Source organism: Pomacea canaliculata, linkage group LG8 (genome assembly GCF_003073045.1).
Source record: "Pomacea canaliculata isolate SZHN2017 linkage group LG8, ASM307304v1, whole genome shotgun sequence".
Classification (NCBI taxonomy): domain Eukaryota; kingdom Metazoa; phylum Mollusca; class Gastropoda; order Architaenioglossa; family Ampullariidae; genus Pomacea; species Pomacea canaliculata.
The window spans coordinates 29,070,950-29,098,924 of record NC_037597.1 but is presented as its reverse complement, the minus strand read 5'-3'; the positions used below and the strand labels follow the sequence as shown (position 1 = coordinate 29,098,924).

The window sequence follows — 27,975 nt, the reverse complement described above, 5'->3', positions numbered from 1 at the left end:
GTGGAAGGGGTGTGGGGCGGAGGGACTAGGCGCTGTCAGCAGTACCGCTGACCGAAACTAGCGCTCCCGCTACACAACTCTATGTTCAAGTAGTGATGTAAATCCTCGTGCACTTGTCCTATGTTTGTAGTCTATATTACGTTACTGAATGAAATGTAGATGTTGACAATCGAATCGTAAACATATTATTTTATACTGTGCAAATAATTTACCATTACAATTACAAGGGAGCCGGAGAGTTGACTGACCCTGGGCCCGTGCTGGCTCTCGGCGGCCCTGTTATTATCTATTATTATTAGATTTTAGACCAGAGCTCACCACATCTATGTCTTTACAAAATATTTTATAAACATTTGTGACATACACTGTGCTTTTACTGTAAGATTTGGATGACAATGAGAACGACAGACGTGCTGGAGTGAGCGAGCGCTACATCGCGCGTCCTGCACAAAGGGAAGTAACTGTCCGAACTCAGCAGGGTTATCGAACATGGCAGCAATGACCGCAACGCGGGTTACAGCATTGCGAATAGGCAGCCGACACATGCGAACAAGTCTTAGACAGCTGTCAACAATACCCTTCTCCTCGTCTGATTCGGATGTTGCTGATGTAGTCATTGCAGGAGGCGGGATGGTTGGGGCTGCAATGGCGTGTGCTTTAGGCAAGTGTTAGTATGCCCCTCTCGGCCTCTCCACACAACCACAACACATCACTGCATGTATTTGCATGGCCAGCCCGCTTGTTTGTGAAGTGGTGATGGGGTAGAGGAAAGTGGGTATGATGCGCGTACAACAGGCTTATTTGACAAGCAGAAAGAATTTTTTACTATGGCATTTTGATTGTGTTAGTTAAACTAGATAATAAAGAGCAGTGGTATACAGTTGCTGTTAAGTTGCAGAATGGAAATTCTCATTATATAAACAAAATAGGCATATTGATTATTGCGGATGGGAATGGCATATTTCATGGCTAGTACAGCTGACAGTGATAGTGAATGTTGTGTATATTCCATCATGCGAAGACCCTAAATGGGTGTGCTATTTTGCTGCATATTGCATCAGTAGATTTTTCATGTTTACTACAGACAAAAACAGTAATACTGGCATGCTGTGTTTACTGCAGACTGCAACAGTAATATTAGTTTAGAATGTTTACTACACACTGCAATAATAATATTGGTATATACATTTGTTACAGCCTACAGTAACAGTTTTGCTGGCAAGCGAATTGTCTTGCTAGAGGCTGCATCTGACAGAGGAAATTTTATGCTTCCTGATCATTTCAGCAACAGGACATGTGCTCTCAGTCCAGCTACAGTCAGTTTGCTTTCAAGTGGGTTTTGAACTCTTGTCATTTTTTTTCACCCATAACAAAATAGTTGCCATCTAATTTTATAAATATTTTGCCAGAAAGGTATACAGTAGCAATTGTCAATTTACCAGTTCTCACCTTAGGATTAAGGTTAGGAGTAGTAAAAGTAAGGCATAGACTTAGAGATTGTAATAAATAAGTATTATCCTTTTTAAGATTAGGTGTGGTACCTTGTAGCCTGAATTATTGCTCACATTCTTCTATCCCGATTTTGACTTGTTTTGTTGTCTACATGAACTGTGTTAATTTACTACCAACTCATGCAAGGATGGACAAAAATGGTACTGCAGTGATTTTGTCTGTAGTATGTCATATTTCTGTATGTGTGACCCTGTATAGGAGACGTTTTCTCTACCATGTTGCAGCCAGCCATAATGAAGATGTAGCCATGAAAGTTTACACTCAGGACTTTTTTGCTGTCACTGCAGCACACAGCTACATAGGCCTCTGATATGAAGTTTTGATATTTCAACAAATAATTGTTGTCTGAGCCACTAACCCTATATTAAAATTTTCTGCAAAAATCCTGTAAAATAAGTACATTTTGAAATTCAGAGTCTGCTTGTTCTATGGGTCACTCGTCATTTCTACCCAAACCATAACACTCCAGTCATAGTTGCTATATATTGTCTTATGCCAAAAGTTGAATCCATCCAGAATCAAAAGATGAAAAGATTTCCAGTGACAGGAATAGCTATTAGTGTCAGATATTATCAACAGAGCTATGTGCTAGTCGAGTATGTTCAGCCTTCTTCTTAACAAAAATAAAAAATGATCATTTGGCAATACACATTTGGAGAACAAATCACATAATGGTGCATAACGCATTTTTTTTTTTTTTTTTTTTTTATACATCACTAAACCTTTTCTTATCATTATTCTTCAGGTTGGAGGTTTGTATTAAATGTATCTTGAGACATTTGGTTAAAATCTCACAATGGCACATGAACTCAATTTTCTCTTAATTAAATTTTTTTAAAAGCCTTTGTCATCATTATTCTTTAATTTGAAGATTCTTATTACATGTATGTGTAGATGTTAGGTAAATATGAAACAGGTGTTACTCCTCAGGCATTCCTGAGGCATTCCTTTAGCCTGGGCCTGGCTAGCTAGACTTTTGGTTTAGGATAATGTTGACTTACGTAGGACATATAGTCATAGCAGGGTCACTTTGACTCAGGCAGAAGGTCAATATAGCCAGTACAATATTTATTTTGGTCAAAATGATATACACATGTTTATTGTTATCTCTTTACCAGCACACATTAGTTGATTGTGCTTTATTAAAGGGCCTTTTGCAGAGACATGTTAAGAAAAATAAAATTATTTTGACCAACTGTGCTTGATTGAGATTTTTTGCAGTAACTTTCAAAAATATAAATAAAGCATTTTAAGAGAGTGTCTTTGTCTACCATGGTACATGTGTACTGATCGATTGCTCTTACCTGAAGAGTCATAATAAGCATGACCAAGAGAACGCAAAAATGACAAAAGGTTTACAATATTGCTTTTAAAAGCTTTATTTCAGTAAGTCTTAATAGGGAGGTTTCACTGCATGGTATTGTATTTTCTTTATATTATTTTGTTTAGTATAGCATTGTTTTATTTAGATGGTTGCGTGTGAGTGGGTTGTGTGTGTAGGGGGAGGGGGCAGGGTGTATGCAGATGTGCATGTGCATAATCAATGTGTGACATGTTTTTTTGTTGTGTTTCTGTGTGAGCCAAAGACAAATTTCTGTTCTGGCCTGTGTCTTATACAAACAAGGGTTTCCTATGTTAAAAGTGTTTTGTTATGATGTTGGGAACAATGCATCAAAAATCTCTTTAGACACTTCAGAGAGTGTTTGAGTAAGCAATACATTATGTTGTTGAAATCATGAATTGCTTCATTCAAATTGCTCTTGCACCACTTCTGTCTAAAGAAGTTATGCCATCTATGATACGATCATTCAAAGGCTATGACTAAAGGAAGCCTTGCAAAATACATATTCTTCTGACATGTTTATATTAAAATCTCACCTTTACTAACAACTTTTTATTTATGATATCCAAATATAGTCAAAAGAGCATTTTGGTTTTTGGGAGCATTCTATCAAAAATTATATACCAGGATTATATAAAAATGTTAATTTCTGTGGGCATTTATTTTAGTCTGGCATAATTTCTTCGCTCACACATCAGATAGACGGTGCAAAACTGCTGTAAAGATGCCACAGTAAGTGTAAATATGTTTTATGCATGCATGCACTTTTACATATATTTATGCATGTACATATGGAGGTGGATATGTATGAGCAATGAGTTGTCAGGAGATTACATTATAATTGTTTCATTGCTCATTTGAATAAATACATTATGTGTCTGTTTGTTCTTAGACATGTATTTATGGACTGATGTCTGTATGCCGAGACTCACTCTTGGTCTCTTGCGAAGTGATCTGCTGTTAGTCTCGGCAAGCCGTAACAAAGAATGTGAATAAACCGGAAGCCATGTCGTCTAATGCCTCGTTTTAGCAGTTAACTGGAAAAAAATCGTCTGCCAGCAGTCCTGGAATATTAGTTCGTGGTTTTTGGATATCATTATAGTTATACAGTACATATTTTAATGCATCAACTGGTCTTGCTGTGTTAAGTGTGTTGCTGTCTCCATTATGATTTATCCCTTTTCTGCAGGATTTGGAGCATGGCAAGAAATCGAGAAGATGAGGTGTTGGCCTGTCAGACGTATGCAGGCAAGTCTTTTCATTATCAGCCTTTGTTTTTAATTTGCTTGTAATTAGTCTGCCTCATGTGTTGATGTCTAAACATATTCTGAATGTCTTGAGGCAAATCTCATATTAGTTTCATATTTTTGTATATTAAAGAAATGGATCGCGTTTTTTACTGTTTGCAAAATCCTTTTCCTGCAGTTACAGCATTCTGCTGTATTAAAGATAACACCTGTTACTTGTTGCTTTTGTCATATATGTTTTCAATTCTAGTTCTACTAGTAGCATTTTCAGCTTGTTACTTGTAGTATATTTGTTATCTTTGAGAGTCATAGTTATAGTGTTTAAAGTATTTGTACTTTCATAGTTTACATCTTTATTTGATATGTGTGTGTACACAACTCTCTCAGTCACTCTCTGTCTTTCTGTGCTATAAAATACAGGACAGTTATGTAGGTGCTGCTTCCTCCAGCAGTCTTAAATGATTAGACAGGCCAAAGCTCTATAATCTCCTTTTTGTTGCCTGTTGTTCTGGGTTAGCTAATTGGTGTAAGTCTTGCTGAAATATGATGACAGTCTTTCATGAAACTAAGGTGACCAGACGTCCCGCTTTTGACCTCGTGTCCCGCCTGCTCATCGGGCGGGAAGCCCAATGTCCCGCTTTCTGGCTTTCTGGCAAGTACATCAAATGTCCCGGTTGTCTTTAAAAATCACTTTTTTCGGCGTTCTTTGATGGTGACGACACCATCATCGGCACGTGTCCCGCTTTCGCCCCCAAAACATCTGGTCACCTTAATGAAACATGTTTTAGTGGAACCATTGGCATGTGAAATACCTGCATGTGTGGAGTTGTGTTACATATTTTCATTAAGAAGGACACACAGAACTTTTGGCATCTGGAGTTGTGTCGCATATTGTCTATTTCTTAGGTGTGGGAGTCATGCTCAAATGCAATGATAACCTTTGGGCAAGAAGAGCTGATGGAACCTTTGGCATTTATTGTTGAGAATGATGTCATATTGGCTGCCATTTTAAAATGCCTTGAACAAGCACCAGTCTCTGTCAACATCCGCTACAGGACATCTGCATTATCTTTTCAAATGCCAGGATTAGAAGCATCAGGGAAGACCAGAAGCAAGCACCCCTGGGTGACAGTCAGTCTTCCTGGTGGCAAAGAGATCAAGACACCATTACTTGTAAGCTTGCTCTCCTCACACATTCTTCTTTAAGAGGGAGAGAGTGCATGTACATGTATGTGTGATAGCATATACATATGTATGAGTGTATGCATGCGTGTAATTTTGTAACTCATATGAGACACAAGCAATATTGAACTAATAACCCTAGAATGCACAAAATTACCCTATTTTCAAAAACCTTTTCATAAAGAACTATTCAGAGGTTTGACAAAGCTCAATGCAGTTAATACCCCTTTTCATTTTTCATGTGATATGATTTGTTTGCTCTACTCGCAACATCCATGCCCCATGGCGTGTTCACATACTCAGGAAAGAGCATGTGAAAATTGGTTTAAACACACACACAGAGAAGTTACTACTGCTGTGTATTTTACAACAGTGGTGGTATGATTATAGATAGATTTTTCTCTGTTGATTTTTGACAGACCAGACTGTGGCAGATGTGGTGGTGGGGAGCAGATAAAATCATAAAACTGGTGTTGAAGAAGCTTGTTTACAGAAAAACTTTGAATTGCACATTTTGTGGGGGTGGGGGAGTAGCAATGTCAGGAAACCACGTGTGACAGTACCTTCATTATTAGCAGCCAGACATTTCAAGACCTAGGTGGTGAATCACAGATATAGGTTGATTTCACGGACTTCACATCATGGATCTAGTTTGATTTAACTGATTTCACATTACAGATCTAGTTCGATTTTGCTGACTTCACATTCCAGAGCTACTTCTTTCTGGATAAACCATGCTCTACTCTTTCTTTTTTTGAACAACAACCCTAGCCATGGGGAAATGGCTCCACTGCCTTGTGGGCAATCTTAGAAAAGATAAAGGCTGAGTGAATAAACCTACAGGTAATCATGATGCAAACATGGCATCAGGGGGCAAAGACTTTTGACAAAAGTACTGGTCAGAGCCCGGTGCCTATGTGTTTGTGACCAGACTGACCAATCAGCTTCTGTTCACTTTGAGAGGAAGACGGGCACCACTATGTGTATAAGCCTAGGGACATCATGTCAGTCAGTCAGTCAGAAATTAACTACCTCCAGTATTTATAGACTGTCTCTATACCATAATCTGTGTATAACTCAGACCACTGTGGAAGGTCTTTAACCTTGGTGGTATAATGTATGATGTATAACAATGTTGTTCCTATGTATCTTTGCTGTTGCTGTCAAACTGTGAAGGCTGAAATAAGTTTAAAGGCAGCGGATGATATGAGGTTGAGGTGCACTTCCTGTTTTCTGATTGATTTTATTTTTTGTGCATTGCACAAATATGCATGTAATTATCTTTCCCATGTAATATCTTTTGCATCTAATTATTTTCCTGTTTCTTTTTTCACACATAGTCTGCTTTTCTGTTTAATGAATCTTGAGTATTCTGTTTTAATGGACAATAAATTGCCACCACCATCAACATTTACATGAAGTATTGTTTCTTCATGCCAAAATGTCAAGATTTTTTTCTGCTCCAGATACTATGGATTTATCTTTTTTTTTTTCCCCCTCCAGATTGGGGCAGATGGCGCTCAGTCAGCTGTTCGAACTGCTGCCAGATTTCACACAGTTGGTTGGAACTACAAACAAACAGCAGTTGTGGCTACTCTACAACTGTCAGAGGTAGCATTGTGATGTAGACCGAGGTTTTAATAATGATTTATTAATAAATTTTATTTTCAGGAAATTCTGTAAAATGCTGATTACTGTTACAATGTTCATTAGATGAGCCCTTAATATCTTACTGTTATTGTGGTTCCTCATTCTGACAATACTGGCTGAAGTACTGCCTTATTCGATCAGTGGACAGAAGATTGCAAAAATCATACAACTTTGAGCTGAAGACAGATGGTGACATCCTTCAAAAACAGCCAGACTAGAACCAGCAAATGTGAAGAAGTCAAAAGAGCATATGCAGTCAAGGTTGGAAAGTCACCTGGCATTGATAACATCACAGCAGACCTGCTCAAGCAGGGTGGGGATGAGAAAAACAAAAGCCGTCACTGTTCTGTGCCAAAGAATCTGGTAGCATAAAGATTTGGCCTAAAGAATGGACACAGTCACTAGTCTAACCCCTTAGAGAAGGAAACAGCAAACAACTACAGAACTATTAGCCTAGTCATCCTCCCAAGCATAGTAATACAAAATCGCATAGGCACCATCTCTGAGAAACTGCTAGCGGAAGAACAGGTGGCTTCAGACCTGGTAGTAGCACATTTGAACAGATCTTCAACTGTCACATCCTGATAAGAAGCATCTTCAGCATCAGCAGCCACCACCAGTTGGTGCAACTTGGCTTGTAGTGGTGTGGTGGCTTGCGCGCCTTGTTGATCCACAGAGGGAGCCTTGTGCTCCTGGCAGGTCTAACCAAGCCAAACGGGTCTGTCAGGGGAGAGGCCAGACTAAAATGTTGCACCCTGGCCCTCCAGGTTGGGGGTTTTGCTTTGGGCTAACAACCTACTCATGTAAAAACAAAAGCTGCTACAGAAAGTGCAACAATACCACAACAAGGGCCTGGTCAGGAAGATTCCTCTCTAGAAGAGATTATGGCGCATGCTAGTGAAAGCCTTGGGGAAGCCAGCTTGCCGACTCATCTTTGGACGACCAAGGCAAGAACCAGGATAGGGACCTGGAACATCAGAACCCTCTATGAAAGTGGCTAGTCAGCTCAAGTGGCAAGAGAAATGAAAAAATACAACATCGGGGTTCTCGGGTTATGTGAAACCAGATGGAATGGAAGTGGCCAGACCAGACTAACATCAGGAGAATCCATTATTTACTCTGGCCACAAAGACCTGAACCACACTCACACCCAGGGAGTAGCACTGCTGAGGCAACAAAGGTAACTGATGGCTTGGGAACCAGTCTCACCACGGCTCATGTCAGCAAGATTCAATGCCAAAGGAAGGAAAATCCCCATCATCCAATGCTATGCCCCAACAAATGCAGCAGGGGAAGAGGAAAAAGAAGACTTCTACAGCTCCCTGCAGTCTCTGCTTGACCGCACACCAAGAAGAGATCTGAAGATCATTATGGGAGACCTAAAATGCTAAAGTGGGAAATGACAACACCAACTGGGGGCTCATCATGGGAAGACATGGCGTCGGCACCTACAATGAAAACGGGGAGCTCTTCATAGACTTCTTCGTTTTCAACGACCATGTCATTGGTGGCACTGTATTCCCACACAAGATTATACACAAGGCAACTTGGACTTCCCCTGATGGCCAGACACAAACCAGATTCACCATATAACAGTTGCTCGAAAGTGGAGAAGGAGTCTTCAAGATGTCTGAGTGAGGAGAGGTGCAGATGTTGCTTCAGAGCACCAGCTCCTAGATTAAGCTGAAGTCCTTCATTGATCCAGCAGGCAGACCACACTACAAGTTCAATACTCAATACCTCAAGAACAAGGAAACATGGGAAATTTATAACTGTGAAGTCAAGAATAAGTATGAGACACTTTCAGGACTGACAGAAGAATCAGTGGAAGAACACTGATCAACACTCAAGAAGTTTTGGAAGACAACGTGTACAGATGTTCTAGGGAAGAGGGAAAGAAAACACAAGGAATGGATGACCCCAGAGACCTGGGCAAAGATTGAATCAAGAAAGGGACTAAAACAGAAGCTCAACCAGTTTCGAGATCAACAAGAAAAGGAAGAGCTCAGATATTGGGAAGCCAACCATCAAGTGAAGAGGTCTGCCAGAGAGGACAAGAGACGCTTCACCCTTGAACTGACAGAGGAAGCAGAGACAGCAGCTATACATGGAAACATGAAGCGACTATATGAAATAACACTAACTCTTTCAGGCAGGAACATCAACCCAAACAATCCAGTGACAGACAAAGACGATAAGACCATAACAAACAATGCAGAACAAAGAGACCGCTGGATGGAGCACTTTGACGAGATCCTGAATCGACCTCGTCCATCATCTTTACCTGACATACCACCAGCAACTGAACAACTTCACGTCAACACCAGCCCTCCCACTAAGACAGAAATCATCAAAGCTATCAAAAGCATGAAAAGTGGCAAAGCAGCAGGCCCAGATGGCATACCCCCAGAAGCATTAAAGGGATACTTAAGGCTTGTGATAAGGCTCTGGCGACGGTCAAACGTTTCAAAAATATATTTAGTTATAATTACAGAGCACGAGAGCAATACAGGAGAAATAAAGGATTCGTTTCTCACTTAATTACCACTTATTAGCACTATTTCGGTTGCCGATGTTTATAAAAATTTAAAAAATCCAGTGAAATTGACCCTTGTGTCCTTCCACCGAGTAACCATGATAGCTTCCCGAGATGGTCAAGCAGAGGAGTCTTCTTGTGATGTCAGTCTCTGACAGGAAGTGTCTGTATCTGTATCATTGCGAAGATTTGACGTCGTCTTTTTATTCATATGACACACTCTGTTTGTAAGCTCTGTCTTTAGGAAACTGATGAAAAGAAAATTTTTAATCTTTTTCCATCTTTTCGTGGCAGTCGGGTGCAGCACATTCTCGAGGCATGGTTCTCACTATGGAAACCACACGTCATAGGGTCACGTGACGGAGAACAAGACTTCGTGGAAGCAAAAAAAAGAGTCCCGTGTCATTTCTCTTATTAAACACAACATTCTACTAAAAACCTTCGTTTTCCTTCGTTGCCAAGTTATTCAAAATTCAAAACTCACTGAACCTTTTGTGGTGAAGACCCGTGTAAGACAGGGTTGCATATTATCACCAACAATCTTCCTGATGGTCATAGACTGGATTATGTGCAAGACAACCCAAGACAGCAACACCGGTATCCAGTGGACCTTCACCAAACAGTTACAGGACCTGGACTTTGCAGATGACATCGGTTTTTTATCCATCAGCAACAGCAACAATATGCACAAACCAAACTGAGTAAACTAGCCGAGAAAGCAGAGAAGACGGGCTTAAAGGTCAACAGAAAGAAGACCAAAGTGATGAGAATCAACAACAAGCAGGAACTCCCAATCCAACTTCAAGGAGATAACATCCTAGAAACAGACCGCTTCACGTATCTGGGGAGCATTGCGGCATCAACAAGGCCAGGCATGCTTTCAACAGCCTACCCCCCATCTGGAACTCCCGAGCATTATCCTTCAGCAGTAAGACCCTCATCTTCAACACCAATGTGAAAGCAGTCCTACTGTATGGTTCTGAAACCTGGAGAGTGACAAACACCATCAACAACAAGCTCCAGACCTTTACCAACCGATGCCTACACCATATCCTGGGAATCAGATGGCCTGAAAAGATCTCCAACAGCAGCCTGCGGGAAAGAACCAACCAGAATGCCACTAGCCAAGACATCACAAAGCACAAATGGGGCTGGATAGGACACACCCTGCGCAAACCAGCTGACACCATTGCCAGGCAGGCCCTTAACTGGAACCCTCAGGGGAAGAGGAGAGTTGGGAGACCAAATCAGAGCCTCTATCACAACTTCGTTGACTTGAAAAAAAGACTTTTGATAGTCTGGCATAAGGATTCATGGCATGTGATGCGAAAATTCAAGATCAAAGAGGATCTTGTCTAAATCATTGAAGCGCTCTATTAAATCTCAGTCAGCTCAGCTAAGTAACCAGGTGGGAGATTTCTTTCACATAACAGCAGGTGCATGTCAAGGGTGTACCTGATCACTTATGCTGTTCAACATCTTGGGAGAACATCATGTGTGAAACTCTCCAGAACTATCATACTTTCATTTCCATTGGTGAGAGGCTGATTTACAAGGTAAGACCTTGCAATTCTTAATAATGAATACCTGCTATCAAATCAGCATAATCTGGAAAGTGTAGGTTAAAAATTTGCCTTCCACCCATGGTCATAGAGGGTTTCACACATGATATTTTATTCTCCCTACGACATGTCACCATGGTGACTATGAGCAGGTTGCTGAGTTCAGATTGCGGTAAATTGTATGTTTTCCTAAAGATTCTTATTTTAGACAATGACACCACTGTCACTGTAACAAAATTTGATTAATCATACCTGCCAAAGTTTGGCCGAACATTACTAAAAGTACTCATAAAGTAAAAGGTTACCAAAGTCATCAAAATATATATAATACCAGAATGCTGATTTAAGGCAGGAGTAATCCTTGTTTCATTTGCTAACCGAGATAATAAAAATAAAGCTAAAACATAGTGACAACATCACACTGAAAACTTCAGCTTTCTGTGAAAATAAAATCCTTCAAATCTTGACCATATTGCTACCACCTGCAGTAAAATCAGAAACAGAAATTGTGTGTGTGCACATGCATGTGTACCAGGCATGTCTGCTTGCATGCACAATCACATGCACAAGTGTTGTGTGCTTATAATTGATTAAACATGGGTTTGTTTGATTATCAGATAACGGAAAACACAGTGGCATGGCAGCGATTTCTACCCACAGGGCCCATAGCTTTACTGCCAGTAAGTTTTAACTATGGCTTTCTGTCAGTGATTGGTAAGTTTCTATTATTTTACAGCCTCTCGATTTTAAATTCATGTTTCCTGACTGGTGGTTACTGACAGCATGCAGTTAGTTTATATAGCTTTATTACTGTTAAATTGCAATGTCATATAAATTTATTGGTTGCAATGTCCTGTAGTTTTATTGGTTGTAATTAGTTGTTAAGTTTCATTTCCAGCATGTTGCATATTTATAACCATTTACTGCAGATGTGTAGTAAGCTTACATTTATACAATTTGAAGTTCCCTACATAGTTCTTTCTATTTGCTTGCCTGGTATCTTCCAGAACTCAGAGCAAGGCTGCTTGTACTGTACATATCTGACCATGTTACATTGTTTCTCATCAAGTTGCAGTGATTGTCTGTTCATGTCTTTCAAGCATTGACTAAAGATTGTTGGACTGTTATCTTTTTGGTCATGTCATCACTTGTTTGTCTGAATGTTGTGCCCCTAGCACCAAAGGTCTCTTGTGAAGATTTTCTGTTACTACCTGAATTAGATTGGAAAACCTTGTGATTTTTTTTTTATGGTCCCAGTAGACATATATACAAAGGATATGTCGGTGTTAGGGCTATTTATTTTGTGCATGCACTGTTATGTGTTCAGTTCACAATTAATGTTTGTGTGTAAAATATGCACTGCACATTTAATGATCTGTTTCTATATTGTACAGTTATCTAATGAGCACAGCTCTCTGATTTGGACAACAACACCTGAGCATGCAGACCACCTTCTAAAATTGTCTCCAGACAGCTTTGTGGATGCTGTGAATGATGCTCTGGTATGTGACATGCATCTACATACATCTGAGGACAGTAGATAACATGGAATTAAGAATATTGCGATCAACATGGTCCTTTTTATTTTTCCATTGGTTATTTTGATTTCAAATAAAAGTAAATTAATATTTTTTACATGTAGAGTTAGTCATCAAAAGCTAATCCTTAAAGAACTTCGTTTGGTCAGGATGAGTAAATTTGACGTGCTACAGTTTCTTGCCTCCCTTTTTTGATTTTTTAAAATGTTTCTCGTTTTAGTTGTAGACTCTCCAGCTTGACCTTTTACTGAACAGTGTGTAGTATTCAGTTCAGAAATGCTTCAGAGAATAAGAGGACATCACTGCAATTATGGCGCAAAATTGTGATAAATGTACATCATAAAACTTAATGATGAAATTATATACAAATAACAGAAAACAAACAACTAGTAATTAGTCGACCGAACATGAGGATGAAGACAGTGAGAGACTTTTTTCTTTTTATAACACTGACTCATTTATTCCAACTGCATCCCCACAAATATTACATGCGTACTGCATGTACAGTTTTATCCTTTTCATGGAATTCCTTCTGGGTTGGTCAGCTGGGATTAGAGTTGGGAAATTCCTACTATGCTGGTCAGTTAGATAACTTCTCGTACTCAGTGGTTCAGAAATAAAGAGTGAGTTTGTCAGGTAAACTCAGCCAGCTATTTCCCTACTCAAATTAGGGAGTTAGCCAGTTCCTGTTTCGCACACTGTAATTCAAAAAGGGTAGTGTCTTAAAAAAATATTGCCCTGTGCATAAATGAATGAATAAATAAAAGTAACTGTTGGTACCTTTAGGAATTGTTCTACTGGGAATTGCTTCCCTTAGGGTATTTTGTTATATTTAAAGGTAGGCAGTGAGTCAGTTCACCAAGTGTCATTAGCTACTCAGTTTGACATGGATTTATACTCCAACAGCCAAACTGGCAAGAAAATAGTAACATTTGAAGTCTATAGTCTAATAAAATTTTTCATTGTTTGGCACTTTATGTTTGTACATAGTGTGTAAATTGTAGCCAGACTGACTGACCCTCACTAAAAAGCCAACACCCTACCTTAGCTTAGCGCCAAGTCAGTCTGTTCCTCTTTGTTGTTCCAGGGAAGAGGACTGAAGTTCCCAAGGAGAATTTTCCACTAAAAATTCTAGCTCTCGTTGGATGCGTCGTTTAATCTTTACCTCGCGTTGTGTTTTTTTTTTTTTTTTTTTTTTTTTTTTTTAACATATTCTAACCACCATGCACCCGAACTCAGCTGACCTTGGAGTCCACAAAAGACCTCGCTTTACTATCTCACACTAAAGTATCTTTTCTTCGGTGCATCAATTCTACGGATCTTCACGTGTGTTCTCTCTCTCTGATGCTATGTCACTGCTACACCTATAAATGCTCTTGCTTCAACGTGATCACTGAAAACTAACAATATCCTAAATGAGTGTCTCATGCAACTTTTAAAGTTACTTTTGAATGAGACAGAAAAATTAACAAAAATCTGAATTTAAGAAATAGATATAATATCCACAATTTTTCAACAGCCAAAATAAATTAATGTATTGTGCAGACAGCAAAATTAAGGCCCATTTTAAAGCATAATTTCTTCCTTAAGCATTAAAGTCTGTCATTACAGCCAATTCTGTTGTTAGTATTCTTTGAACCCTGTACCGTCAGCTTCAAAGCTCCAGCATGGAAAGAGCACTGACACAACAGTCTCTTTATAGTTGCTGCCCTTCTTGAAGTCCAGCAAGATAAGATTCAGGACACCAACATATGAAGAACACAGATGAAAGAAAAAAAGCTGGACAGAAAAATACAGTCGTTAAAAACTAATCATCGTTCAGGTTATGTTTACGATGCTACTAATCAAATATTCCCCAGTCAGTCATCCCTTGATTGTCACCTGTCATTTGGGGATCATGTGGATAGACGTGGCAGCTGATAGGGCCCATCACTCTTGCCTATTGTGGGCGATAGTCAGCAGGTCCTGTACAGGACGACCAGTTCAGTCTTTGACGTTCATGTAGATTTCTGCTTTGCCGCTGCCATTGATCATAGCTTTGTCAGTGCATTCCATGTGCATTTGAACTGTCTGTCTGTTGGTAAGGTCTTGCAGTTCTTTGTTAGCACCTCCTAACAGATTTATGTCATCTGCAAAGCGTAAAGTAAGCTCCTCTTTGGTTGTTCAGCAGTACTGTAGTCTTTGACCTATTGTACAACACTTCGATGACTTGAACGAGGCCTTCTATGATGGTAAATGTTTGCATCACATGCCATAGCCCCTCGTGCCAGACTCTGTCAAATGCCTTTTTTAAAGTCAGTGAAGTTGTGGTAGAGGTTTCACTGATGCCGAAGGTGCTTTTCTATGAGGATGTGACAGTTGAAGATCTGCTTCTATGTGATCTGAACCTAACTTGTTCTTCTGCTGGCATTTCCGCTGTAGTGGTGCTGATGTGGTTCTGTATGACCTTCAGCATGACTTTTCTTGGGTGGCTGATAAGGATAATGGTTTTGTAGTTTGGCACTGTTTGCTGTTTCCTTTTATTGGAGGGTATGACTAGTGACTGCATCAATCATTTAATAATCCCCAGTTAATAACAGTCATTCAGTTAAGAACAAAAAGATTCAAAATCAAAACTGACTGAGACTCTCCTCAAGGTTTTCAAGTGAATAAATTACATTCTTTTAATAAGTCTGATCAGAACATAGCAACACAGCAACAAGAAAAACTGCCAGGTTCCCCATTCCGATCAAAGCAAAGCAAAAAAAAAAAAAAATCAAAAATCACTCCTTGGCCTTATCCTGACCATTCACAATAATAGTGGATCTTCTCAATGATGCCATTACACCAAAGAAAAAATGGCCAATCACCCATTCCCAGACAAATCACTTCTCATCTGCCCACCTTTCTCCTTTCTCATCCAAATCATTTTTTTACGTTTTGTAACATTTGGCATGAGACTGTCATTTCCTTTATTTATCTATGTAAATGAAATCTAAAAATGGACATTTATATCTATGAAATCCTATCTATCTCTATACTTTTTAAATTTTACTGACTGTAAGCTGAAGTTTTATTTCTTTATTGGACTCTGACTTAATCTTCCTGTCTAGTGCATCAAGCTCGTCTTCTTGACAGGGAAGTGCGCTATAAAAGTGCAGTCTTAATATTGTAAAGCACTGAGTTTGGCTGATGCCGGAGAAAGGCACTATATAAATATACTTATTGTCATTACTGTAAGTAGTTTATCATAAAATAAGCTCAGTGTTGCTGACATGTTAAGTGAGATGCATTTTGGCATCGCTGAAGGCTGCATCCAGTTCTAGAGGTACTAGCACCACCAAATGAGTCATTCCCATATTAATGACACTAGGCTACTTCAGTGTAGTAATAATAAAGGGCAATTATGCAACCTACTTCCCTGGTTAATTCACATATTAATGATGCAAGGCTATTTAGTGTAATGATAATAAAGGAAAGTTATACAACACACTTGCCTACTTAATTCACATAACCCAGAAGATAGTAAGCACCATAACTGACACACAGATCAATATAAGATACAAAGATGCAGATATACAGACAATATGATGAAAAGATATTGGGAGCAGTTAAGCAAAGAGACATCATTCTCATGAAGTCACACGAAATGTGGTCTTTTATCTCTTTCCGAAAACAAATGTGAAAATTGCATTGTTCGAAGGCTCTATAATAAATTAATCCCATCCATTTGAAAATAACTTTACATACATGGTTTTACAATTTATTGGCATATGCCTTACATATCTGAGTCATTCAAAAGCTCATAAACTGTTTATAGTATCTGCATCAGAATCCATTAGCATAGACTGCATAGTCCATCACTTTCTGGTTTTGTTGGTAACGTTTTTCATCTTTTGTACAGTGGCATGATCGAGACATGGACACCTTTGTTAACAAGGCCCATTCCTCATTCATGGGACTTTTACAGAGCCTTATTCCAGGTAGAAGAGTGTGTATTGCACATGCATTCGTCCCTTGTATATCAGAGGAAAAGCGCATGTGTGTGTGCAAATATATGTCTTGTTTGATGAATTTTGCAATTAAAAAATAGCATGTGGAATAGGTCCTGGAGTGAAAGAAATAATGTGGGATATCTCCTGCCCTAAGAGAAATAGCATGTGGGATAGAGGGAGAGAAGTATGTTTGATGATGCTTGAAATAAGACAGAACTAACCAGTGTGATATGATGTGCAGCTGAAGTAATAACACGACAGCTGCCTCCTACTGTGTTGGGATTAGGTGAAGGGACACGGGCATGCTTTCCGCTGAGCCTTGTGCATTCATCATGTTATGTTCGCCCTCGACTGGCACTCATTGGGTAAGCTTACACGCTTACACTTTAAAGCAAGGCTGCATACCTAGCAATTTTTTTTAAGCTGCTGTTTGAATATGTGTTTTGTATTTTTTCACTTTTCGTTTTCATTTTCTTTTTTTAGAAGACTTATTTATTATGCAGGATTAGATTACATCTTCACTACTACTTCATCTCCAAGGATCTTGTTAAGTGTTACTACATGTCTCTTCTCTTGTTAAATCTTACATGGTACTATATGCATCTTCATCACTAAGGATATTCATAAATAAAGATCATCCCATTTGGTAGACCAGCTTCATACATATATGTGTATCTGCATGTTCATGCACATAAACAAAGAGACATCACTCACATAAAGTCACATGAAATGTATATTAAATAATCCTGAATGCATTAGTAACTGAGTGGTGGGGTTGTAGTATACCAGCAACAAACTTCCAACACACGCGAACAAAGGCAGGAACAGCCAGCAGGTGTGTGACCCTTTAATCCACAAGCTTGTACAATGGCCATGGCTGAATAGCGTCGTCAGAGGCGCTAAAAGTCCGGGCTGTCTCTTCTCAGCTTCTCTTAACCTCCACACATCTGTTCTGTCTCTTGTTTGCTTGCTTGCTTGGTTGGAAAGTGCTTATACCTTGAGGCGATTTCGCACTATGGGAGGAGAGGGAGGGGAGGAGGAAACCAGAGTACCCAGAGAAAATCCCCGACTTCCAGCCCTGCGAACAGGTGTCACATACAGTGTTCCAAGATGATATGTATAAATCCTGAGCTTCTCACTGCAGTGGTGACAAGCGAGTGTTTTAACCACTACACTACCACACACCCCGACTCTGACTGCATGGTCATTGATTTTGAGAGAAAGTGCTTCCACCTTGCGATGATTTCACACTGAGGTGGGTGGGGGTAGTGTGGGTGTAGGGGTGGGGTCTTGTATTGTCTATTTTGTTTGTGCACTCTTTTTTCTGTTGGTGATTATTAGGTTTACTGAGTGTCATAGTGGTGTACTGTGCTGGGCCCTCTCTTTTTCTTTTTCCTTTGCTGCTACTTGCTAACTGTGCCTGTCTGTTCTGCCGTGGTGGTGTTTTTTCTTATTCGTCTTGGTTTTAGAAGGATTGGTGTCTCTTTTCTGTGGGTGTATATCTCTCTTTTTTTAATAAAATCTAGTTATCATCTTATGTCTATCGTATATTAGTCTAAAGTTTGGGTGGCTTGTTGCTACTGATGCTACTAACGAAAGTGTATTGTGACACAGTTCCTTTGGAGGGTGGAGGCAGCTGTTGAGGTTTAGTGCCAGTCTATATTTGTGTAAGAAGTGTTTCAGTTCTTCCCTTTTTAATTTGTTTTCATTACACTCTAGCAGCCCATTTGTGGTGGGTGCTTAATCTATCCCCACATGCGCATGAAGGGAGTGTCCTTGCATCTTGTGAAATACTCTCCGTTAAGCCTCATCCTGGCTATTTTGGTTTGTTCACACCTATTTGACTTTAGGAACTTCATAGTGTCACTAGGCCTGTCATCTATTAGTCTCCTAGTACTTTTACTTTCCTTTTTATATTTCTCTTGCCACCGTAGTTTTATTGCTGGTTTTATGGCCATCCTCCTCTCTGCTGGTGATACAGATATGTTTAGGGGTACACGGACGTTTCGGAGTCGGACGTTTCGCCGACCGGACGTTTCGGCGCCGGACGTTTCGGCGCGGGGCACTTCATTTCGGCATTTCACGCGGGACCTTTAGCAGAAGTCAAGTGTGTGACGCCCCTTAGCTCACACATTTCTCTCGCCATTGTATCAATGTATCAGTGAACTCTCTGTCACTATCCCTCCTCATGTGAACCGTTAGCACACATTTCTCTTGCCATTGTATCAATGTTTTTTCTCAAAGCTGTTGCGCATAATCTGTGACAATCAAAGTGAACTGTCTGTGAAGTCTGTGTGTAAAATTTGTTTGAAATAAAGAATTATTGTGTAATCTAGTAGTTACTTTCATTCTTTGAGAAGTAAGTAAGCTCTCTCTCTCTGACATAATGCGGCAAAACGTCCGCACACGATGTTTAGGGTGGTGACTTTAAGGTTTGTTTCTTGTTTTGTTGCCAATTTAGGTAGTTTATCAGCCTCTTCATTTCCTTTTATTCCTATATAGGATGGAGTCCAAAGGAACTTAATGTCTCCATTTTCTTGGTTAATCTTGTGCATGCTATGTCTGTTCTGTTTGAGGATTTGCTTTTTAGCACCTAGAGTGCAGATAGTAAGTCAGATAGTAAATAATGGTGTCCTTCATTTTAAGCTGAAGTGCCTGAAGTGCTGTCAATATGGCACTTAGTTCAGCTGTTTATATTGAGGTATGATTTGGGAGTCTGCTGGAGATGATGATGATGTCAGGATAGTAAACTCCTAGTCCCATTGCATGTGTTTCTGGATCGTGGGATTCATCAGTATATATCTGTGCGTGATCTGGGATCTTTGTATGTGGTGCTTAGCCTAAGTTTTGTTTCAGCAATGATTTGGTTTAGGTGTTTTTCTTTGCTATAGTTTGTGAGATCAAAGTCTATCTTTAGTTGTGGAAGTGTCTAGGGTGGTGTTAGCATGTTGTTGGACGGGTAAGGGGCTGTTATGCTTGTTTCTGCACCTTTTGTATGTTCTATATCTTGAATGTGTTGTTGTATGGTGGGTTGTGGGGTGGGGCAGTTTGTTCTGTGGTCTGGTGGTAGACACTGTACCTTGTACCTGGCTGTCCTTTCATTGATTATCATTTCCATGGGTTTCTGCCAGTACTGACAGGTTTGGTGTTTATGAGGGTGCTCCTAACACTACTTTCAATGCCCTGGCCTGTACTGACTGGAGATGAGCCATCTGGCTTGATCTGAGGTGGACCAGCAGTGGGGCTGCATGTAATAGTTTAGACATCACATGGGCCTGATAGAGGTTAAAAAAGGGACTTTGGATTTGTTCCCCAATTATTTCCAGTAATTACTCTTATTAGGTTTATTCCTTTTTTCAGTCTTAGTTATTTTGTCTTCATGTGGGTTCCAGTTTGTTTTTTCCGAAAAGAGGACTCCTAGAAATTGTATCTGTAAGTGTTGTTTGGACTGAGGACACTCACCTATGGGACTTCATTATCTAGTGGTACCTCGCTGGAGCTTTGGTCCTCAACTCTCACTGATATTTTTCTGTTTGATAGGAAGGATTTAATAAGTTTGACCATTTAATTTGGAATCCCTATGTTGTGGAGTTTCTGGAGCAGGCCCTCGTGCCAGAGCATATTGTATGCTTCTTCTATGTCCAGGAAGACTTCATGCAGGTTCATTCTTTTTTCAGTGTGGGCGTTTATTATTTCCTGCTGTAAGGCTGTGATATGGTCCATTGTGCTGTAAACTTTCTTTCTAAAACCACTCTGCTGTGGGAGCAGGATGCTGTTGGCCTTACAGAAGTGGCTTTGTCTATTTTTAATAATTGTTTCAAACAAGTGTTGCCTAGTTGCAAAGTGAGTGCTGTTGGTCTGTAACTAGATGGATGAGGTCTGGGCGTGGGGCAGATCCTAACTTTTTATTGGATAGGACTTGTTCGAGTTCTTCCATAGTTATTCTGTTTGTTAGTTTGAAAGGATATTTTTGGTTTAGGGGGTTGGGGATAGAAAATTGCTTTCCGCCTGTTCTCTGTATATCTTAAAGTCAGGGTTTAGGTTAGAGTCTGAGCTGGTTTTTTGGACTTGCTCATCCAAGAGGTTTGTTTTTTCCAAGTTTGTCTCATATTTGATACCTTCTTTTAGCGAGGTGGGCATGTTGGACCTTGGTCCTTGATTTAGTCTTTAAATCTTTTTTCTACCTGTGTCGTCTCAGCTCTGCCCTTATATACCTCTCACAAGGCTAAACTTTCTGCGATGCTCCTGTACGGCCAGAGCAGTTGGGAGCTTTAACCCTAGCCAATTGCTGCCGAGTACTCTTTTTCCACGATGCCCCAGCATGTCCACACCGATATGTTTCGAATTCCAATTGTAAGAGCAAAAGCCCGCCAAAAACTAGCAACAAAAGCCGGCCTACTGGCCCTCTACATATTTGTGTGAGCATTATGAGTAAATGTGCTGTGCATGCATGTGTTTTAATACAAATGTTTGCATAAATATTGTATGTGTTTGTTTTAGGGATGCTGCTCACAGACTTCACCCATTGGCTGGACAGGGAGTGAACTTGGGGTTTGGTGATGTGTCTTGCCTCACTTCTGTACTGGAAGATGCACTTTCTTGTGGAAGTGACATTGGTCAGTTTAAATGAACATGTTTAAGTGTTATCTCCATTTGTAAACTTCTTATTCCATCCTCATCTTTTCTCATTTTAAACAAATATTCAGTTGCCCCTATCACCTCTGTCCAGCAACATAGAATTTCCACTTGTTTGTCTTTATATTCTCAAGTGTGCAGTCTTTCATTGTGTCTCCACTTTTCCCCACATCAGATATTATGGTGGGGTAGATTCAGTAGATCACTCCCAGATGCTAGCCTGGCTTAGGTTAGTCAATTATCATTTTACTCCCTTGGTAATTTAGTGGCTTTTGACCTAACCCAGACCAGTAGATGTCTCCTCTACCACACAGCACACACTTGCGCACACCTCCAAACGTGTAACCATTGTATCTTTATGTTTGTTTTGTATCTTTATTATGGAGACCGCTTGCTTACTGCCTGCACCAACTGTTACTTTCACTACCTAACAGGGCAAATGCAAACTTAATGCAAGGTCCTTGTTCTGGCTGCTGGCTGAGACAGTGATCTTTTGGTGGTGCTGTGACGTGTCTTGTTCCCCACAAGCATATCTCTCTGACTTGTCTCTCAGACTTCTCTCTCTCTCTCCGTGTAATGCTGAGCATCTCCCCTTTTATATTCACCGGGAGGTTTCATGTGTGAAGGATGGCCAGCTGTATTGGAAGACAGTTCCACTTTGTACTGCTGGGTTCGGCCTAGCAGAAGGTTGGGTGCTGCCCCTCCTCCACACACCCCCACCCCATCCCGCAAACTTGTGTGCCAATCACTGACCGATGCTGCCAACCAACTGGCTTTCAGCTGTCTTTTAAGCCATCCTCTATCATATAGACATTCTACCAAGAGTATAAAGCTGCCATCAGCAAAGCATTTTTTGTCACTGAGCCATGCAAGCTTTTTTTAGCCATAACAAGATTATCCATACAGCGTAATCAAGACTTTTTTGGCAGTTAGTCTAGATAGTTCTTAATCTGGACTGTTGGCACATGGTAACATTGATTTTTCCTTTTACATTAGTGACCTCGCTCAACAATTTTCACTGGTCATCATGATTTAGGCTTTTGTGTACATGGTAAAAATCACTTATCATGTTTATTATATTAATCATGTGTACCTGGCAGTACTATTTATCATGTTTATAATATTAATTTTGATTCCACTGGTCCCACAGGGTCGCTGGCCCACCTACTGTCCTATGAGACAAAACGTCAGCGAAATAACTTGCCTGTCTTGGCAACAATTGATGGTCTCCAGAGGCTCTACAACACCCATCTCATGCCTGTGGTCTTGCTGCGCAGCCTAGGTTTATCTGCTGTAAATGCTGCTGAAAGTCTCAAGGTGATCACTATGCAAGAGCACCATATGAATGCCAGTACATGTATACATATATGCACACATGATACTCACAGGGTATGAAAACACATGTAGGATTTGCAGCATCAGAAAATCATAATGCTGTGCACTGTGTAGGTCAGGGCAGAACAGTGTTTCTTGCAGCAGGTTACCATGCTGTTTATTTTTGCAGTGTATTGTGTTCTTGTCAGCAGTGAACTGTCTTAGGGTTAGGGTACTGTACTGTGTATGCTGGCATTTGGCCCAAAGTGAATTGCTATCAAAGACTTTTGTCATGAAAATAGGGTACTTAATGTTTTTTGTGTTCTAATGTACGGTGAATTGCATTATTTTTCTAATATTATGGGTTTTTTTCTTAAATTCATAGCTTTGTTGGTGTTTTTGATCTGGTGCAAACAGCTGTAGAGCTGTGATACTAATCTTATGCTACTGGAGCTTGAAGTAATGAGAGATTTTTTGGTCACAGAAACTGATTGTCCAACGAGCCACTGCTTAAGCAACTACTGGGAAAGTTCTACCATTCAAAAACTTTCGAAAAACAAGCAACATCATTATGATAACAAAGTCCTATGGAGGAAGAGATAACTAATGCATGCAAGTGTGCCTCTGGCAGTGCTGTCCTCAGACTGGGAATTTTAATACCACTACCTGTACAGTCCAGCTAATATTCCTGCCTTCATGAGCCCCACAGCAGCCTACCAGCTTTGAATTAAATTATCAAATAGTAATCAACGAACACAAACAAACAAATAAAATCATCAGCAAGATTCCAGGTTTGCAAAAGTCATTTTTGGCTGTCTGTATAGCATTATAACTGAGAAAGGTCATGTGCTGAGTAGTTTTCTTTTCTCATATAGACTGTGTGAGAGAGGCTTTTGTTTGTTTGTTTGTTTGTTTGGGGTTTTTTGGTGTTGTGCTTCCTTTTTCTGTCTGTTGCTGTCTTTGTATAACTGATACATATTTGGTCTGTGTTTGAAGATGCTATTTGAATTTGTCAGAACCCCACACTGAGTTAGGACAGACTAGAGCAGTGGTTCTCAAAGTATTTCAGACCGCGGACCATCTTACTAAAGTAAAAAATGCGGCAGACCATCAAGACTTACAATCACTCTCTACGGTGAATTTCAAATTTAAATTGCCACATTTGTTTCATTACAATTCAAAACTACATGTACTTTTGTGACAGTAATAAGTTTACATAAGATTACATATTAAGCAAAGTCCTTTATTAATTAAAATGTTAAGACGATGAATGCAGTTGTTTTTAAATGAGATTTTAAGGGGATAATATCGTGATCAGGGTCGGAGAGTTTCAATCTCACAAGTGTTGAAAATCCAGTCTCGCAACAGTAAGTTGTTGTAAGTGGCAGTCTAGATGCTCCGCAGCGATGTCAGCAAGTCCACTGTACTCTGATAATACATGAAAATTAAAAATAGAGAGGAGGACTGCGTTACTAAGGGTAATAGAGGATGCAATGCTCGCGCTGTGACGTACAGTTGGTCAGTCAGCCTTTTATGGCAACGAGCAGCTGGACATGGATACAATTAACACTGGTGTGAAATCGATACTGGACTAATTAGCATATCTGGCGATTTAAACATCCCTTTGACATTTGATGACTGTCAGCCGCGGACCACTTGACGTGCGTGGGGACCACACTTTGAGAACCACTTGACTGACATTGACCCCTTCTTTCATGCAACATCTGCCGGTGGGCATCCCACTTGTATAATGAAAATGCCCAATACAATTTTCTTACTGGCTTAGCATAATTTTCTCAGTTATATTTTCTCATTTTTCTAACCCAGGACCTTAATGTATATTGTATATGATACAATCAAACACTTTATCTTAAAGATCAACATCACTATAGAACGTCATGCCTGGTTGAGGGGTGAGCTCTGTTCACCAACGAGGACGGACGTCTATCCATGTGTTCTGTTGTTTTCTGTGATAAGTAAGACAGCTATACAACAATTCTTACACCAACCGTTACGCTAGATAAGGCCATTGAAAATGCCAGCGGAAAATCAAAGTTTTCGTGTCATTTGTGGCCGCTTACTGTAGTTTTGTGCATTTCATGTGGCCTAGAGTCATGGCGACCGCAGCCTTACAGGACAAAGTTCGAACTGCCCGTGCAAGATGTATCCTGGCCATGATCATAGCCAGTCTTTTAATGTCTTCTGGAGATGTGGAAACGAACCCTGGTCCAGTTGACGACACGAGGTGCCAAGCGACCGACTCACTGGATCAAAATGTAATCAATGAGAAAGCAGACCTAGTTGTGAGGACCTGCCTCGCCACATCTAACACTGGCAATGTTTGTGAAGTGTCAGGGCAACCTACTCCTGAAAGTTTGGCAAGAGCTATTTATTCTGACCAGTTCTCTATCTCTACTAGAACTTGTTCAACTAAATTTGGTCTCGACCATTCAAAATCAGATTCTGAGTGTCGGAGAAACCATTACCCATCAGATTTCTTTGCAATTTCAGGCCGCGCAACAAGCGACTGCGCAAACAAAAACAATTAACTGCAATAAACACAAGAGAAAAATCGCTTTATGGCTCTGGAAGTAGAAAATGAGCAGCTAAATAAAAGACTGGAGGAAGCTGAAGGTATACTGACAGCTTGGAGGCAGTATCACGCGAAATAATGTTAAAATGTTTGGCTTGGAAGATACTAGCCAGGAATATTATGTTGTATGTGCCGAAAAGGAGGTGGGACTCCTGAACGAGCTTTGTGGGGATTCATCAACGATGATATAGAACGTGCACACCGCCTCGGGAAACCGAGACAGGATGCCTCGCGTCCTAGGCTTCTGATTGTGAGGTTTCAAAGATGGTCGGGCAAAATGCTTATTGGAAGTAAATCCCTCCGAGACAAACTGAGAACGGAGGTAGTCAGAGTGGCAAATGATCTGACCAGACGGCAGGCAGATTGCATACAAAGAGCCCGTGACGAGGGCAAGATGGACTTCTATAAAAATGAGAAGCTGTATGCGGAAGACGGACGCTCCCCACAACAATCATGATCTGCGATACCAGTGAAGAGGGAGGGGAGAGATCTCTGAAAACTTGCAGTCTCTAAGTTGCCAACTCCCTGTCGGCCTCCACAACCCTGATATGCCAGACAACAAGGGAACCTCGTACCCCTGTGACAACAACAACAACCATCGCCACGCAAATGACGTCACAAGATCCCGAAATGGAGCAACTGTGCAACCGCCCACTACGCTCGGAAAACACGGGCATCACACGGACTCAGAGGACGCTCCATCCCCAAAGCCCGTGCGAACTGGGAACACCAGTCAAGCTCACTACGACACGAGATTACAACGAGCCACGTCCTCTAGTGCTACTCAACAACAACTGCCAACAAACTGGACTAGGCAACCACCACCAACATTCAGTGCTAGTGAGAAGAAAACAAATCGAAACCCGATGTACGGCACCGGACACGAACAGGAATTCCTAACACGAGATGAGTACTTAGCCGTGGCCTAACAGTTGAAATACTCTGGACAGTGCGGTTAGTACCAATAATTGTAGTTGCAATCCAGACTTCATAAGGAACAAAGATTTGAAATTTTTATCGTATAACATTGAAGGACTGTCCCATATACGACAATATCAATGATTTCAGACATTTTATTGATGAATTTCATTTTATAGTATTTCTAGAGGTTTTTTAAGTGTCAAGCCTGACATTTTCCCAAATCATGAAGTGTTTATTTCTCCAGGTTTCAAGTTCATTGAATCTGATAATGAAGGTCCGTGCTTAGAACATTCGTCTCCTGTAAACACTATTTAGTCACATGACCACACGCTACACGGGCATTACCTGTCAGGTTTTTTGTTTTTGTTTGTTTGTTTGTTTGTTTGTTTGTTTTGCACATTGAGTCTAATCTGCACTTTAAAAATGTACCGTGTAAGTCCAGATGATTATTATTAAGATGCAGAGGCGTCACCTTTGAAGTCTTCATTAGGCTTCTTGCACATCGTACTACAGTAGTGTACCAACACCAGCACTGAAGATTGATATGCTGTATTCAGAACACAGTGTGACCCGTGAACACACCTGTCCTCTCTGTCACATCTGTGTGTGTAAACAAGATCAAGATACCCAAACGTTGACATCTCTGCATATTTAATACAAACCTCCTACTAAAGAATAAACAAAAGCTGTCATCTAAAAGCTAGACAACTATAATGTATAGTTTTCTTTCTGGAGAAAAGAAAACTTGCGACCTGCTCCCGCCGTTACATACACTGGACCCTCTGCTTGGAGCACTCTCTCCTTGCAGGTAAAACCGGGCTGCCTCTTTCAAGCGGTCTTTTCAAAATCTTACAAACATGTACTCCCCAGTATAGGGTCAATGCGTGCGCTTACATATCTCAAGAAAAAAAATCGCAATAATTAAAGACATATCTTGCGGAACAAGAATTTTACTAACAACCAAAACAACAGAATATTTGGTTCAAAAAGTGGTGCGCACAAAAATCATTACTTCTGTTACACTTACCCTGAACCTCCTTCCACCCCATCACTTGGTCGCGCAGCGCGAGACGGACGACAACAGCGGGTGACGTAGCACCCAAACTGTCTAGTATAGACAAAAGTCAATGCTTGCACCTGTTTACCGAAAGGCGGCAGCTCCTGCTTGGAAAAGCAGTAGAACTCTGGTTCTGAGCAAGTGAGAAGTACCATTCTGCCGCGAGGTTTGGTCCCACTGGAAAGCGGCTCGCGTCACTCAAACCACCTTAAGTACAGCTTTAGTTCTGTTCACCCTGATAACGGGACAAGTACCATTCTGCCGCAAGGTGGTTAATTTTTCCGATGGAAAGCGGCTCGCGTCTCTCAACCCCTTTTTTCCCTACCCATGGAAGTTAGGTGCTAACTTTTAGAAGGCTGGGTAGGTAGGTTATATATACAGTCAAATCTCTCTACTATGCCACCCCGCTACTATGCCACTCTCGGTCCCGACTATAAATTCAATGTAAAAAAAAATTTACTATGCCACCCCTACTCTCACTACTATGCCACTTTTTGTGATTGTTAAAAGACACAAGTTGTAAAATTCCGCGCAGTGCTCGATTATTATACTGTATGGTAGTGTGGGACATCGCAGTTAGGTGGATGGAACCTAGCACGCACACAGGGAGGGTGGAGGCAGGCGATGGGAGTAGGTCGCTGGCCGGGTGACAGTCACGTGACAGAGGGAGAGCGGGAGGGGGTCGACTAGTGACAGGATGCAGGTGTGCGGATGTGGTTGGGAGGGGTGGAGGATGAAGAGGTGAGGGGAAGAATGAGAGGAGACAGCTAGCGCCAGCCGACTATTCTTGAGAGCTTTGGACTGACGGGTAACTTGAGCAAATAAAGCCGTTTTTACGAACCCTCTCTACTATGCCACTCTCGCTACTATGCCACTTTTGCTCGGTCCCGGTAGGTGGCATAGTAGGGAGAT

At 40.6% G+C, this 27,975-nt stretch overlaps 1 protein-coding gene across 1 annotated transcript; it reads left to right on the top strand.

The window, feature by feature from the left end:
- Window positions 1–465: 465 nt before the first annotated feature.
- LOC112570648 (ubiquinone biosynthesis monooxygenase COQ6, mitochondrial-like) lies at window positions 466–23,278 on the top strand. Its single transcript, XM_025249187.1, has 12 exons — window positions 466–661; window positions 1,198–1,332; window positions 4,044–4,102; window positions 5,008–5,274; window positions 6,787–6,894; window positions 11,649–11,711; window positions 12,426–12,533; window positions 16,453–16,531; window positions 16,785–16,908; window positions 21,044–21,159; window positions 22,329–22,495; window positions 22,977–23,278. Exons 1-12 carry the CDS (start codon window positions 490–492, stop codon window positions 23,004–23,006), a joined length of 1,428 nt encoding a protein of 475 aa, XP_025104972.1. The 5' UTR covers window positions 466–489; the 3' UTR covers window positions 23,007–23,278.
- Window positions 23,279–27,975: the final 4,697 nt, after the last annotated feature.

Bases quoted from the DNA above. Each gene is read 5' to 3' on its own strand.
- LOC112570648 (XM_025249187.1), top strand. From the start codon at position 490: ATGGCAGCAATGACCGCAACGCGGGTTACAGCATTGCGAATAGGCAGC. The intron at 16,532-16,784 runs GTAGAAGAGTGT...TATGATGTGCAG, and splicing joins TTTACAGAGCCTTATTCCAG to CTGAAGTAATAACACGACAG. The intron at 21,160-22,328 runs GTCAGTTTAAAT...CTGGTCCCACAG, and splicing joins TTCTTGTGGAAGTGACATTG to GGTCGCTGGCCCACCTACTG.